This window comes from Mandrillus leucophaeus, unplaced genomic scaffold (assembly GCF_000951045.1).
Source record: "Mandrillus leucophaeus isolate KB7577 unplaced genomic scaffold, Mleu.le_1.0 Scaffold41, whole genome shotgun sequence".
In the NCBI taxonomy this organism is placed as follows: domain Eukaryota; kingdom Metazoa; phylum Chordata; class Mammalia; order Primates; family Cercopithecidae; genus Mandrillus; species Mandrillus leucophaeus.
Genome location: NW_012104365.1, coordinates 5,753,506 through 5,768,561, shown reverse-complemented (window position 1 = coordinate 5,768,561; position 15,056 = coordinate 5,753,506). Strand labels below are relative to the sequence as shown.

Sequence of the window (15,056 nt, the reverse complement as noted above, 5' to 3'; positions counted from 1 at the left end):
CCACCCCACTGGCTGTCCCCCACGCCCACCCCACTGGCTGTCCCCACGCCCACCCCACTGGCTGTTCCCACGCCCAGGCCACTTGCTCTGCAGCAGGGGGAAGTCCTCCGGCTTTGCAGTGGTCAGGGCGGCCAGCACAGCCAGCACCTTGTCGAGGTCATCGTCTTGCTTGTAGGCTGTCAGCGCTGCCAAGAGCTGGCTACAGCCTGCAGACCCCAGGGCCCTGCGGACATCTGCCAGGTAGGTGCTCACGGCGCGCTGGCCCTGCTTCCCTGCTCTGGGCGCTCTGGACCCCTGCTGTGGGTGGCTGCCAGGGCCTCCTGGTGTGGGAGTAGCATGGCTCAGAGTGGCGCTGGGGCGGAGGGCTGAGAGTCCCACCACCCTGCCTGCCCTTCCTCCCACGAACTCCTGGAGAGCTGCTCAGGACAACTGCGGGGTACAGAACCGGGAGCCCCCACCAGGAGATGCTCCCCACAGGGGCAGCTCCACTGGCACCTCCGGTTCAAAGGCTCAAGCCACACTCAAGTATTAGCCTCATCAAGCCACTGAGGAACCCACCAAGTCGCAGGCTGCACACAGTTCAGGACTCAGCTACCTGTGGGGGGTGGCCTGGGCGACAGGTGGGGCCTGCCCTGGTTCAGGTGCTCTCGGGGGTCCAGCTGCTGGGCTGCAGCCTTGGACACAGTCAGCTTGGGATCTAGCGCTGTCCTTCCTGATGAAGAGATGCAGAGCCACAAAGCTGGTCCCGAGCACCTGGAAAGTTCCCCCGGGGCGGGGGAAGGGCTGGCTGGGGAGGCCAGGCCTCACCCACCTCGGACCAGGGCGGGAAAACCCAGGCAGGCACACGTGCCCACGTGCCAGGGGCAGCAGAGGAGACACCAACTGCTGGATGGGGGCTGGAACAGTGGCAGGCAGGCCAAAGCCCTGCTCAGGAGCTCAGAGCCCCAGGGTGCGTACCAAGCCCAGAAGGGATCTGGGGTCTTCCCAACAGGTTAAGTTCCCCGCTGGGTGAACCCTGTACTGGAGGAGCTCCATGGGGGCTGTTCGTTAACAAGCACGAACACAGACACTCCCACCTCTGGAGGCTTGGACTCCACCCTAGGCAAAGGCAGAAGTAGGGAGGACGGGAGGACAGGGGTCTAGGGGTCTAGGACCCTGGCGTGTGCAGTGGACTCCCCAGGGCTGTGCATGGGGGGCAGGGGACACGTGCGGCAGCTGGACAGGGCTGTGCGTAGGGGTCAGGGGCTATGGGAAGGGCAGGGCCCTGCGTGGAGTTGCACAGGGTCTCCCCAACAAGTGATACTGCTGCTGGTGGTGGGGGGTGGCCCCCATCACTCCCACACGGGAACAGAGAGGCGGGGCCACGCAGGGCCCCAGGGATGCCCACCCCAACCAGCCCAGGACTTCGGTGCCTTCCACGGAGGAGTCTGAGGGTCCCACCCGAGGCCCCATTTACCAGTGGGGTCCAGGGCTGGCTGTGCCCGCTGCCTTCGGGGAACGCTGTGCTCTGGCCGGTAGCCGCAGCCCCGTCCCGTCAGCTGGATACAGACCTCCTCAAACTGCTCTTTGTGGTGAGGCCGCACAAACTGGTAGAAGCCTGTAGAGGAAGGGGTGTCTGTCCCCATCTGCCCCCTTTTCTCTAGAGAACAGAGACAACCTTGGACCCAGATGGCCCCCACCCCACACAGCGGCAGCACTGCCCTCAGGATGGGCGACCCCTGCAAGCCAGGGCACCTTGGAGCAGGCTGTGCTTCTTGGGGTCCTCAGCAAAGAGGGGGCCGAGACAGGCGGCCAGGGAGGCGAAGTCATCGGAACCCTTGTAGTCCTGCAGGGCCTGGGTGAAGGTGGCAAAGTTGGCTTGGCTCAGTTCCTGCTTCACAGCCACCATGAAGAGCTTGGCCCTGTCCATCTGTGCGCCAGCCACGGGCTCCTCCTGCAGCACACAGGCCCGAGGCTCCATCAGGGCCAGCCTCATCATCCCGTCCCTGGAGCTGCAGAGCCTTCCTTGGAGCATTGAGTGTTCCCCGGGACAGTGATTGCTGAGCAGGGGCTGCTGCCTGAGAAAGTGGTTGGCTGGATGGACACGGAGGTGCTGCGGGAAGAAAGCTGCGGGGCTGGGCCTGTCTGGGTCACACAGTGAGAGGCTGGCAGGGAACCGAGGGCAGCGAATGGGCAAAGGGTAGACTGGCTCTCCCTCAAGCTGGGGGTCCTCTCTCCTCCTCCCTAAAGCCCCCACCCAACAGCGGACACAGCTGAGGCTCCAGGATGGCAGATCATAGGGAGGGGCTTCCCAAGAAGCGGTGCCCATCTCTCCACACACCCCAGACCAACACGGAAACGTGGAAACCAAGGCAGGGGCAGCCCCGGCACTCCCCACCCAGGCCCTCAACAGCCCAGGCCCCTCGGCAGCCGCCCACTTCCTGATGGCACCAGCCCTGCCTGGGCACCACCCAGTTCTTCCCAGAAGCCAAGGGACATGGACAAAGGCTGCCACACTTGGGGCTTTCCAGCAGGCAGGGGGCTTCCTGGCTCCGACTACAACTCAGTTCTTTCATCCAAGGCTGGGAATGGGCTGCGCCCCTCGCATGAGGCAGGTGCACGTCCACACTTGAGGGAAATGCCAGGGCCAAACCCAGTGCTGCAGCCCCCAAACCAAGCCTGCCCAAGGGCGGGGCCTGATCCCAGCTGCCCTTGAGCCCTTGGGCCGACAGCTTCACAGCCGCCCTGGACATCAGCTCCCGGGGGTAACTTCCCTGGTCCCATCGGGCCCACATCCCAACTTGGCTGGGGGCACCCAGGGCCGGGTTCCCACACGTGTCTACGGTGGTCGGCACAGGTGCAGGGACAGCTCACGCACCAGGTGGCTGACTAGCCGGATCTTCTTCCTCCCTCCTCGCAGCTCCTCTGCCGGCCTCTTCTCAGCCAGGAGGGACAGGGTGGAGCAGCTGTGGGCCTGAGGAGGACACAGCTGTGGTTCCAACCACACACTCCAGGGCCCCAAAGCACCTGGGCCCACAGGGAAGATGGCCCCAAGGAGCCCTGAGCAGTAGCCAAGACGAAGTCGGGGGAGGGGGCGCGGCACACCCTGGTGACAGTCCCACAACTTGGTCCTGTCCAAGTCACGCCAGCAGCTCATGAGGCTTACGTGGTGACACGTAAGAGCAGGTCCAGGAAGGACAGTCCGACCACAGCGAGGGGCTGGCAGGAAGGGGACACAGGTGTCTGGTGCCTGCACCCGGGGCTCACTCCAGGAGCCTGAAGGGCAGGGACAGGCAGCAAGAGGAGAATGGCTCCCAGCAGGAAGCAGGGAGAAAGCTTCGGGTTGGCCTGAGAAATTATGGGCTTCTGGGGCAAAAGGCCCCAAGGAGGAAGGAACCTGGGTCCCAACCGCAGCACATTCCTGGAGAAAGGCCACTCTCAGGCACAGCCAGGGGCAGGGGCACCCGATCTTGAGTGCCCTGAGCCAAGCTGACCTGCCAGAGAATCAAAGTGATGTGGGGGCACCCGCTGAGGGCCAGGGCATGCACCACCTGGGAGCCAGCAGCTTGTGGGTGAGGCGAGGTGGAGGGCACACACATAGCCAGGCAGCCGGGATCCCTCACCTGCCTGCCTGCCCGACAGGCAGGGGATTTACAGGGGTGTGTGGGGAGGTGCCTGAAGTCAGATGGGCGGGGTGGGGTTGGCCTCAGGAGACAGAGGGTCTGTATCCATCCCAAGGCCCTGGAACTGCACCTGCTCCTCGCCAAGGTCCCCGGCCCGCTGTTCACTGTGCTCCAGGGCGGCCAGCAGCCCCCTGGGCCTCTGCCGGGCAGGAACTGGCTCCTGCTCATACTCCACACACAGGCTACTCTCGGGGTCCCCGGCAGCTGGTGATCCTGCAGAGTACCCGAGTGCGCAGTGAAGCCCACCGCGGGGCCCCAGCTGGGGGTCCCTGCCTATGACGGAGCCCCTCCTGAGGGAGGGTCCCAGCATTTGGGGGCCCCTGCCTGTGGGTGTCCTCCCTGCTATTAGGGGGAGTCCCAGCCTTGGGGCGCATCTTTGCCTGAGGCGTTCTCTGCCTGTAGGGGAGGGTTCCAGCCCGTGGGAACCCCACCCTAGGAGGCAGACACAGCCTTTGGAGGTGGGAGGGGCAGTGCATAAAGCCAGGTGAGCCGCCTCCACCCTGGGCGCCTGGTGCCGCCCGCCCCACACTGCCCGTCCCGCACTGGCCATCTGCACCTGAGGACCTCTGCTTCAGGCTGGGGACATGCAGGTCCAGACTCTTAGCTTTCCTGGTGGAGAGGAGGGGATCAGGCGACTTGGCCTCCCTGACAGCATCTTCTCCTTCACGCAAACTGGGTGCTGCAGCCCGGGGGGCCGGTGCTGGCATCTGCAGAACCACTCGGGGTGGGTGGGCCCATTTCTGGCTCCTCTGGGGACAACACCCTCATCCCCTCCCTGGGCAGAAACTCACAGTTCGCTCGGCAACACGGAAGAACTGGGCCACGTCTCGGATGACGTGGCCGAAGTTGTCGTACACCCTGACGTGAGGACGCACCCAGGAGGGCAGCTGGGCTCTGGCATCAGCAAAGGCGAACCTGGGGGGTGGCCACAGCCCTGCTGCCCTGCCCACAGCCGCTTCAGGGGGTCAGTTCACCCAAGTGAAGACCCTCATCTGCCGCAGGGGCCTCAGGCTGACCCCGAGTCGCCAGAGAGGCTCTGGGGGAGACGGGGCCTCATGTGGGGAAGGAGAGTCCAGGGGCCCAGTGGGATGTGGCCGTGTCCCCTGGCGCCACGCCTGCCCCCGGACTGCACGCACCTGTGGTCACAGAGGAAGACAGCCCCGTAGTCCTGGCGGTGCCGGATCACTCGCCCAATGGCCTGGTTCACCGCCCTGGACGCCTGCTGCCGGTACCACTCCTGCCCAGAGAGGAACTGGAGGGCGAGGAGGCTCGGTCACAGGGGCTCCCGTGGCCACAGGGGGGCTCAGTCGCCAGACCGCCTTACCCCAGCCCCGCCCTGCTGTAACTCACCTGGCCCCCAGCCCCACCCTGGCCCTTCATCTCGTCCAGGAACTGCATCTTGAGGACAACCCGGGGGTCCATGCGGGGGGGGTACGGGAGGCCCGTGACGATCACACCACGGCCATTCGTGTCTGAGAAGTCCAACCCCTCGCTGGCCTGGGGGACACACCAGGGAGCTGCCTGGGGCCATGGGGGCTCCTCCCCCCGGCTGCCCATACCCAGCCCAGCCACCTTCCCCGAGGCTCCAACCCCAACCAGGGGTGGGAGGAAGCCCCATCTATGGGTCAGGACCCCACTTGGGGTCCACAGCTCCCAGACGCCACCTCCAACTCTCGTGGCCAGGAACCTCCTGCATCCTGCCTGCCCGACTCAGAGCAGGGCACGCTCCCAGCAGGCCACCAGTGCTTTGCTCTTGTGGGGCCCAAGGAGGGGACCAGGCAGCCCCCAGGGCCCAAAGTCAGCTGGGGAGCCATGAGCACCCACCAGGGAACAGGCAGCCGGGTCAGGACAGAGGGCCCCAGAGAGCTCACCTTGCCCCGGCACACCGCCAGGAAGGTGGCGCCGGTGGACCCAGGGGCAGCGACCCTTGCATAGTAAGCACTGATGGTCTGGAAGGAAAGTTGGTCAGGCTCAGCCTGGAGCCCACCTCGGCCCCTTCTTCCCCCATGAGGGAGACCCAGGTCTCATCCTCCAAGATGAAGGACTATCCTAGCCAGGAAGGCCAACCGGGTTCTGGAAGCTTCTTCCTGGCACGGATCCCAGGCTGATCCTGCGCCTGCTCAGTGCTTCCCAGAAAACACGGGGAATCCCAGGGCCAGGGTGGCCACCGGCTATAGCTACTCAGACAGGAGGACCACTGTCACCACACCCACCCAGTGCTGGGGGCTTTGTAAGATAAGAGGCAACACTCCGGGCCAGGAAGGAAACACAGGGGCCCTGAAGAGGCAGCCAGGAGCCGCCAGAGCCCGTGGTCAGGGCTGGTGGTCAGCCTCGGGGAAGCTGTGAGGGGCACGGGAGGCACGAGGGGGCAGCAGACTCAGAGCCCCGGCCAAGTGCCGACCTCGGAGAAGCTGCCTTTGCTCCTGGGCTCCACAAACAGCGGCTTCAGTGCCTCCATCTTCCTGGCCAAGTCGCGGGCCTGTGGGAGGAAGAGGCAGGGACACGGCAGCCCTGGTTACGCCGCCGATCCGATGAGGGCAGGCAGGAGCTGTGGCCACTGCCTGCTTCGTGCTCCAGCCCTGCCCTCACCCACCCCACCCAGGACATACAGGGGAGACATACTCGCCAGAACTCCAGGCTCTTCTCCATGACAGGATAGGAAGGGAAGAAGATCAGCAGCCCGTAGGGCACCACGCGGGCGATGTTGCCTGGAAGTGCAGGCGCTGGGGTCAGGGCAGGGGCGGGGCGTCTTCCGGGGTCCCTACCAGCTCTTGGGAGCAGGGTCCAGGATCCAGGATGGGCACAGCTGGGGTGTGCCGGGCACTTACCCAGAGCCTTCCCCAGGGAGGACAAGCACTCCTCAGAAAACCTGCACAGAGCCGAGAGGCCAATGCTCAGGGCCTCAGGGCTCAGTACTCCCCGACCTCGCACCCCAGCACGGCCCAGGGACAGGCCCTTACCGTCTGTCAAACGCAGAGCTCAGCTGGGCTCCATCGGGACCTCTGGGGACAACCCCCACCCAGATCTGGTGCTTGTCGATGATGTGTGGGTTCTCCAGGCAGACCGGGAAAGGGCTGAGCGTGGCCGGAGGGACAGACAGTGGGGAAGGACACCAGCACCCCTTTAGCCCTCGAGGCCCGAGACCCCCAGTGAGGCCCAAGACCCCCAGCACCCCGGCTCATGGGGACCCCCAGCACTCCCACCCCACTAACGTCACAGGCGTCACCAGTGCTTAGGCCCCTGGCAGGGGTGGCCCGTACATCTGCATCTCCAGGGCAAAGGAGGACACCGGGGCCAGCGTGCCGCTGGTAAGGATGAGGGAGCGGACGCCCTGGCGGACCAGCTCGCGCATGCTGTGGCCGGGACTGAAGCACCAGTAGCTCAACACCTTCCCTGTGGGGCGGAGGGGAGCAGGGGACACAGGGTATGAGGACGGGACTGGGGGCCTGACCGCCTGCCTCTCTGCCCATCACCCTCTCACCCACTGGCATCAAGCAAGTGAGCCGCCCACAGCCACCCAGGCCCATCGTGCAGAAGTCAGAACAAAGGAGGCTGCCCTGAGTGTGAGCGCAGTCTGCCAGCTGGGGTCCCCTCTGGGGGACTGGGGGTCCTCGGAGTACGAGGCAGACCCCAGGCAGATGCTGGGGACACCTCCAGAGAGGTCAGCCCACTCCAACCCTAAACTTTTGCAGAAACGGTGACATGCGGCTCAGGGCAAGCTCATCCCGCCAAGAGCGCACGGGAAGCAAGCACCAGTGTCCCGACATTCCAGGGACGCGCACAAGAGGAAGTGCGAGTTCCCCGCTCCGCCAGGAAGCCTCTGAGTGGCGTCAGCAGCGAACAAGGGCACCGGTTCAAAGGAAGTTCCTAGAAGTGCTTGACTGACCACAGCGGCCGTGGCCTGGGGAGGAGACTGAGCCTGGGCACTGGACACCAGGAATTAAACATGGCACAAGCAGAACGACGCTGACTGTGACTCGGGGTCAGCAGGGACAAGGCACCTCTCCCAGCAAAGGTCACCCCGCTTCCTGGGGCTGAGCGTGCCCTGCAATGGGGGAACTTCCCGACCTCCACCTCCAGGAGCTCATTTCCTACAAACGCCCAACGCAGGGAGTGGCTGCTTCTCAGAAATCAAGTGACGTCAGAGGTCAATGGAACAAATAGATTCCAGGCCCTCAGGATCTGTGCGCCAGCTGCCTCAGGCACGCGCCGCCTCCCACGACCCCCCCAGGATGGACGCTTCCTGCCGGGAGAGGCCTTGCCACAAGGCCATCACCGAGCCACCGACCGGGGGTCAAGCCACGCAACCCTGACGTCCTCCCGGCCCTCCCCTTCCAGCTCGGCCAGGCAGACCAACCACAGCAACCACGCGGGGGCTGCTTCAGCCAGGGCCACGTCGTGCCACCGCGGGCCAGAGAGCTCTGAGAAAGAACGTTCCAGAGAGGGACGAACCAAGCCCAGAGGCAAGGCCCCACTGGAGCACAAGAAGGGGCAGCAGCTCCCACCGCTGCAGCCACAAAGCCCCCCTTGGACACCACATGGCCGGGTGGGGCCGGACACACTCCAAGAACCACAGGACTCTGGACACCGAGCCGAGGGCCCACTCACAGGCCCCATCCACACAGGTCCCCGGCAGCACCGACTCGAAGACGCCACAGAGCACAGGAAGCCAACAAGGCACGTGGGGCCTCAGGGCCGAGCGCACCAGGGGCTTCGGACAACAGGGCCAGTCGGGCCCCCTTCAGATGTGACCCTGAGGCTTGGCCCAGCCAGGCGCTGGGTGGAGGCAGCAGGGAAAGCTGTGCCTCACTGTGGGGCTGCGTGCTGACGGCCTTGGCATAAACCAGTGTGTCCCAGCAGGAAGGCCTGGCTGAGCTGTGGCTCGCCGCCACCAACCAGGTGACTCTGGGCAGGTCACGGTGCCATCAGGCCCTCTCCCATGTCTCTCAGTAACTCCAGCCTTCAGAGGGACAGTGAGGAGAACGCTCTGGATTGGCCTGGACATGGAGAAGGTGGCCAGGCCCAGGGGGGCAGGAGACCCACAGCTGGCCACGTGCCTAGCCTGTGGCATGCTGGTGCTGAGCGCCACCCCCGGGCGGGCGGGGAGAGTGTGGGCCCAGGTCTGTACCTCGCTTTCTGGCTGCAGTGGTGCTCCAGGCATCAGACCGCTGAGCCGTCCTCCGGTGACCAGCATCAGGATGGATGTGCACCTGGAGGGGACAGGACCAGGAGTGTGGAGACCCCGCCCATGTCCTGGGGGCAGCCCCTTACCTTTCAGGACCGCAGGACCCCCAGCCCCACCTGCCTCCTGGAGGTGGCCCCTACCTTATAGGACTGTAAGGGTCCCAGCCCTGCCGGGGAACCACGGCTGCCCTCGGAGGGGTCCACACTAAACACAATCTGAAAGAGAGGAGGTGCAGTCCCGTGAGGAGCCTGAGGCCAGAGCCCGGAGCCCTGGAGGCCACCTGATCTTCTGCAGCATCAGCCCCACACACGGAAGGTCACAGGACACCCAGAGGTCATCGGTTCACCGGCCCCTGCCATCACACAGCCCCAGGCCGATGGACAGGAGCTGGCACCTGCCTGACCCTTTCTCCTCCCTGGAGGGACCCCGGTGAGCTCTGTTCCCCCTACGCAGGCCATCTCCGTGCACTGGAAACGCGGCAGCCCGAGAGGCCTCTCCTCCCACCAGCTGGCCCAGCCCTCCTCTCTGTGCCCCTAAGGGTCCCAAATTAATCTAGAAATTCAACATGGCCTAGTACAGTGGCTCACGCCTGTAATGCCAGCACTCTGAGAGGCCGAGAGGGGCGAACTGCCCGAACCCAGGAGTTCAAGACCAGCCTGGGCAACATGGTGCAACCCCGGGGTCTCCACCAAAAGAATATGAAAACTAGCCGGGCGTGGCGGCACATGCCGTGGTCCCAGCTACTTGGGGGGCTGAGCTGAGACGGGCGTGGTGGCACGTGCCGTGGTCCCAGCTACTTGGGAGGCTGGGCTGAGAGGATCCCCTGAGCCCAGGAGGTTGAGGCTGCAGTGAGCTGTGATGGTCCCACTGCACTCCAGACTGGGCAACAGAGAGACACTGACTCAAAAACACAGGAATTCCACACATTCCAGTCAAAATCACAGCAAGATTTTTAAAGGAAGCAGACAGGCTGACTCCAACATGCATCACGGAGAAAACATCAGGGCAGGTTTAAGAAGAACAAGAGGCCGGGCGCGGCGGCTCACACCTGTAATCCCAGCACTCTGGGAGGCTGAGGCGAGAGGATCACCTGAGGTCAGAGGTTCGAGACCAGCCTGGCCAACACGGCAAAACCCCGTCTCTACTAAAAATATGAAAATTAGCTGGGCGTGGTGGCAAGCACCTGTAATCCCAGCTACTCAAGAGGCTGAGGCAGGAGAATCATTTGAACCCAGGAGGCGGAGGTTACAGTGAGCCAAGATCGCACCACTGCACTCCACCCTGGGCGACAAGAGCGAAACTCCGTCTCAAAAACAAACAAAAAAAGAAATTGGTTCTGGCCGACACCAGGACTTACGACAAAACCACCACGAACAAAACCGTGAGGAAAACAGTGTGGCAGGTGCCCAGCGGAGTTGGGAGAAGCCGAGCCACTCGGTCAGCAGACGGAACCACCGCTGTGGCGTGCTGGGAAAAATCCAGGTAGAGGCCGCCTTTCACACCCCCACAGGTGACGCCGGAAGGCGCGGAGGCCCTGACACAAAGCTCCGCCACCCTACAGTGCAGTCTGGAGAACACACAAGACCCAGTTTAGCATCGGTCGGGAGGTACAAGCTCCAGACAAAAGTCTGATGACAAGGAAACATCTGTTCACTAAACCCGCCGTGAAAATGGAAAAAACGACCAGCACGAGACCAGGAGAGAATATGTTGGCATGTGTTCCTCAGATCTTACAGAGAACCCTGCGAATCAATGGGAAAGGGGCGATGCCTGCACTAGGAAAAGAGCGCGTGACGACCATTCCCGGAAAAAGAGCCGAAAATGGCCAGAACAGGAACGTGAAGCCCCAACAGGCTCCGCAGAGCGGCCACGTCAGCCCAGCCGCCGTCAGAGCCCTGGAGAAGCCGCAGACTTGAGGGAGTTCTGCTGGGAACATCAAGAAGCCGGAATCGTTCACAGAAATGCGGAGAAGCTGAACTAGAGAACACGGGGGCCGGCACCGCAGCTGGGACACAAGAGACCGGCAGCGTGCGTGGACTGCGCACGTGTGCACGTGCCTGGGTATGCACAGGAGAGAGAAACTTCCTTCCATTCCTTCCTTCCTTCCTTCCCAGCCATTTTCACTGTCAAGACAGCTAAATACAAGGCCTTGCGTTTTACCAAAGCATTTGGCCCACAGGGATGGAAACAACAGAACAAATTCACCATGACACCAGGGGCTGCCATGAGCAGGGGCTGAGGCTGCCTCAGGAAACAGCTTCCCTCAAAAAGCCAGCCCTCTGATGGGCAGGCCTGGAAGCTCTTACCTGTAATCCCAGCACTGTGGGAGGCCAAGGTGGGCAGACTGCCGGAGCCCAGGACTTTGAGACCAGCCTGGGCAACATGGCAAGACCCATCTCCACATAAAAATTTTAAAAATTAGCCGAGCGTGGTGGTGCACGCCAAGACCCCATCTCCACAAAAAAGCTTTTAAAATTAGCCGGGCGTGGTGGTGCACGCCTGTGTTCCCAGCTACTCAGGTGGCTGAGGCAAGAGGATGGCTTGGGCCCAGGAGGCTGAGGCTGCAGTGAGCTGGTGACAAGGCCCTGCACTCCCGCTGGGGTGACAGAGCGAGACCCTGTCTCAAAAAAACACCACCACAAACCGCCCCGTGCTTCAGCCCCAGGGCAGCTCAGGCAGAGAAGGAAGGGAACCCACTAGTCTCACAGGGGCCCAGTGGTGACTGGCTCCCCAGCACGGGCCAGCACTGCCCAGAGTTTGCCTCCAGCTAAGCTCTACCTCCCCAGCACACAGCCTGGCCCTGCCCGGAGTTGCCTCCAACTGAACCGTGCATCCCACATCCTCTTCCTGGGGCCACTAGCCCCACTCTAGCCCCACTCTGTCCCCAGGGTCACCTCTGCCTCAGGGCTGCAAGTCCAGCCCAGCAGCAGCCCTATGAGCAGCGCCCACACCTGCAGGGACTCAGGAGCAGCTGAGGGTGAACACGGTGCGCAGTCCCCAGGGTTGGGAGGAGCTGAGTCATCTCCCAGTGGCTACTTAGAGCAGCAGCCAAAGGAAATTCCAAACCAATGGGGTGAACAGGATTTGGTTCCAGAGTGTGGACACTTCTCCATACTGGAGCCTGGGAAGCCACATTCCAGGGAGGGGCAGGCCCGGGCCAGCTCACACCTGCCCTCCAGGCCCTGGGCTGCAGGGCTGCCTCGATGGCCATGTGCTGGAGGTGCTTTGAGTGACCCATCAGGACATGGAAGCAGGTCCGCCTGGCAGGTGCACGGCCTCCTGCTTGAAGAGGCAACCACGCTCCAGGCGGGACGGCAAAGCAGCCCTTGGCAGGCAGGAGCCACAGAGAGGGGTCTGGCCCTGGGATGCCCACCATGCCTTTGGGGAGGAGCTGGGAGACACAGCAGTGCCGCTTTCCAGTCCCAGCTGCCACACAGAGAAGACACAGGCTGTGGCATCACTGGCCGCAGAGAAGGCCACGGTGGAGGTAGGGCTGAGCCTGGGCCCTACCACCTGCTGTGCCCACCCCACCTGGTCCCTGCCCAGGTCTCGCCCCCGCTCAGAGCCACTTCTTCTATGAAGAAGGCAGTGCCTGGTCATCCTGGGGCCTGCAGCTCCACACCCAGCAGCATGCATAGAGCACTGCACCGCACTGCATGCACAGGCCGGCCGTACATTCCAGGGTTCTTCTGCGGCCTCCCCCAGCTCGAGCACCCCCCACCCCAGGCGGACACTCATGAAGTTGTCACAGAGCTGGGCAGCCCCACCTAACCCTGCCATGACCTCGTGTGGCCAGGAGGTTCAGTGTGGGCAGCACAGAGGCAGCCTCACACGGCTCCACACAGCCACCTGTGCCTCGGTTTCCCCAAGGACTGATGGCCTCCCAGTCAGGGACTTGTGGGTCTGCTTCTAAAAAATGCACCGAGGTCCAGGAGAGGCAAGTGTGTGCCCAGAGCACCCAAAAATGGGGCTTGCCCTCCACAAACCGCACAAGCCCCTCTGCCTCAGGGAAAGCAGGTGCTGCCACAGGCACAGAGCCAGGAGCAACCTCACATGGGAGGGGACGGGCATCGCAGGGCAGGACGGGGCCAAGAAGGGGGCCAGGGCCGCATCCCCCATCATGGGCTCGCAGGGACACCCCCGCCGGCAACCTGCAGGGTCCCCGTTTGTCTGTCCCTGGAGAAGCTGTTCAGGAAACTGCGTGTGTCCAGAGCTCTTCATCTGCGTGCAGCTGGGGCTGCCGGGAGTGGGTCCCCCCTGGCCTGAGGGCCCGGACAGGGCAGGAGCGGCTCCCTGGCCCCCACTCCCCTTCACGTCCTCCCCCACCAGCGTCACCCTGGGCACGTGCCACCAGACCTCGTCCTCCCCCATCCCCGCGGGAGGCCCAGTGTGGGTTTGGGTTACAGGAAAGGAGCCAAGGGTTTGCCAGTCGGAAACAGGTGGTGCGGGGGCCGTTCTCCCACCCCCACGTCTAGAGTCAGTAACTAATACAGCAGGAGAAGGCACCCGCCCGGCTTCCATCAGGGAAGGAGATGCCAGAGGAGCAGGCCCCACCTGGATGATGTCCGCCAGCTTCTGCAGTCCGGCCGTGTTGGTGAACACTCCAGCACCTGCGGAGGTAGCATGCTGGGCGCTGACACCCGCACTGCAGGCAGGGGAGGCCCCGACCCCAGCCCCGCCCTTCCAGCCATAAGCCAGCTCAGCCCGACTGCCAAGCTCCATCTCCTGCCCAACGGGGTGCCCAGGGTGGAGCGCAGTGTCCACTCAGGGCGGGCAGCTCGCCTGCCCTTCCCAGCAGCCAGGAGAGAAGCCAGGCAGGGACAGCGTCTCCAAGGGGGCCGGTGGAACTTGAAAAGAGGCTCTATGGTCACCTAAGGTTTGAAGCAGCAAGAGCCGCCCTCCCCAGCACCTGGGAGCACAGCAGAGGCCCCGGCGGGCCGGCATCTCAAACCAGAGCAGCCCATGACGACACTGCCTCTGGGCGAAGCCTCTGGACCCCACAGCTCTGAGAGGCAGAACTGGGGGTGTGTGGAGAAGCCAGAGGCCCCACAACCCAGCCAGGGCCTTGGGCTGCTCTTCCTTAAAAGGGGAATAATGGGATGAGTCTGCAGGATGAAGCCGCCAGCTGCAGAACTGGGACAGGCTCTACGGCAGTGGGCAACCGGCACTAACGCCTCCACGCCCCGATCAGAAGGTGAGGTTCTGTGAGCCTGTTCCTGCTGACGGCCAGGTGATGGCCAGGGGAGCCCTGACTGCCAGGATGGAGGCCTGCTGCACCCCCTACGCCACGTTTGCCCACACCAAAGACCCCGCCTGGGCACTCACGTCCGGCCAGGTGCTGGATGATCTGGTCCAGCGAGTCCAGGATGCAGCCCTTGGTCTGAAACGTGATCTGGGCTTCAGCAAACAGCTCAAAGATGTAGCTGCGAGGAGAAGAAGGCAGGCTTGAGCCTGGACGGGGGATCAGGCTGCAGCTTTGGGAACTGAAGGCAACAACTGTGGAAGTTTCCTTCCCTCGGAAACAAACTGAGCCCTCCAGGGGACGCCGGCATTGAGGGTGAGAGGCCTCTGCCCTCAGGAGCCTCCAGATGGGAAGAGGAGGCCTGGCCAGCACGAGAACAGCACCAGGAAAAGAAGCCTCAGGGCAGAGGCCGTCATCAGAGGGGAGGGATGGGGTCGCCGGGGGGTCGTCAGGGGCTTCTGGGAGGCAGCGGCTCTGGGCAGAGTCCCCAAAGCCTTGGGAGAGTGACAGTGATGGCGGCAGAAGCTACAGGAGGGGCCCCTGGGGGTGCAGGGTGGCCGAGGAGCCACGCCAGAGCCTTGAGCATTACGCTGAGGACACTGGCTCCACCTGGAAGCAACTGGGAGTCGCCACAAGGTCGGCGCTCAGGCAGAACGCGCTCGCCTCGGCGGCTGTGCACTCAGTGGAGCCCCACACAGGCCCCAGGCCTGACCCTCATCTGCCTGCAGGACAGACAACAAACCCTACTGCCCTGGCCGCGGAGAAGACAGGAGACCCACGGAGCCTTCAGAATGTTCCGGGCCTCCCGGAGTCCAAAAGAGGTGGTGGCTGGGACACTCATCATCCTAACAAGAAGGTCTCATTCTAACAGGCACCTGAGGAGGTCCAGGGAAAGGCCTGGAGGAGGAGAAACTGCAGGAAACCCAGCGGCCCCACATGCGAGTGTGTGCTGTTCCGTGGGGGTGTG

General features: G+C 63.6%; 1 protein-coding gene across 1 annotated transcript in view; it reads right to left on the bottom strand.

Moving 5' to 3' along the window:
- The window catches only part of RTEL1 (regulator of telomere elongation helicase 1), a 49,256-nt gene that overhangs the window by 1,283 nt on the left and 32,917 nt on the right, over positions 1-15,056 (bottom strand). The window contains exons 13-32 of the mRNA XM_011992438.1: positions 14,173-14,270; positions 13,402-13,457; positions 8,988-9,062; positions 8,791-8,872; positions 6,923-7,055; positions 6,623-6,736; positions 6,491-6,531; positions 6,285-6,370; positions 6,064-6,141; positions 5,534-5,611; positions 5,013-5,159; positions 4,799-4,914; positions 4,454-4,577; positions 4,219-4,369; positions 3,733-3,875; positions 2,858-2,953; positions 1,735-1,933; positions 1,457-1,597; positions 596-712; positions 87-320 (exon numbers count right to left, since the gene is read on the bottom strand). Coding sequence (XP_011847828.1) covers positions 87-320; positions 596-712; positions 1,457-1,597; positions 1,735-1,933; positions 2,858-2,953; positions 3,733-3,875; positions 4,219-4,369; positions 4,454-4,577; positions 4,799-4,914; positions 5,013-5,159; positions 5,534-5,611; positions 6,064-6,141; positions 6,285-6,370; positions 6,491-6,531; positions 6,623-6,736; positions 6,923-7,055; positions 8,791-8,872; positions 8,988-9,062; positions 13,402-13,457; positions 14,173-14,270 — 2,309 coding nt within the window. The remainder of the gene's footprint in view (positions 1-86; positions 321-595; positions 713-1,456; positions 1,598-1,734; positions 1,934-2,857; positions 2,954-3,732; positions 3,876-4,218; positions 4,370-4,453; positions 4,578-4,798; positions 4,915-5,012; positions 5,160-5,533; positions 5,612-6,063; positions 6,142-6,284; positions 6,371-6,490; positions 6,532-6,622; positions 6,737-6,922; positions 7,056-8,790; positions 8,873-8,987; positions 9,063-13,401; positions 13,458-14,172; positions 14,271-15,056) is intronic.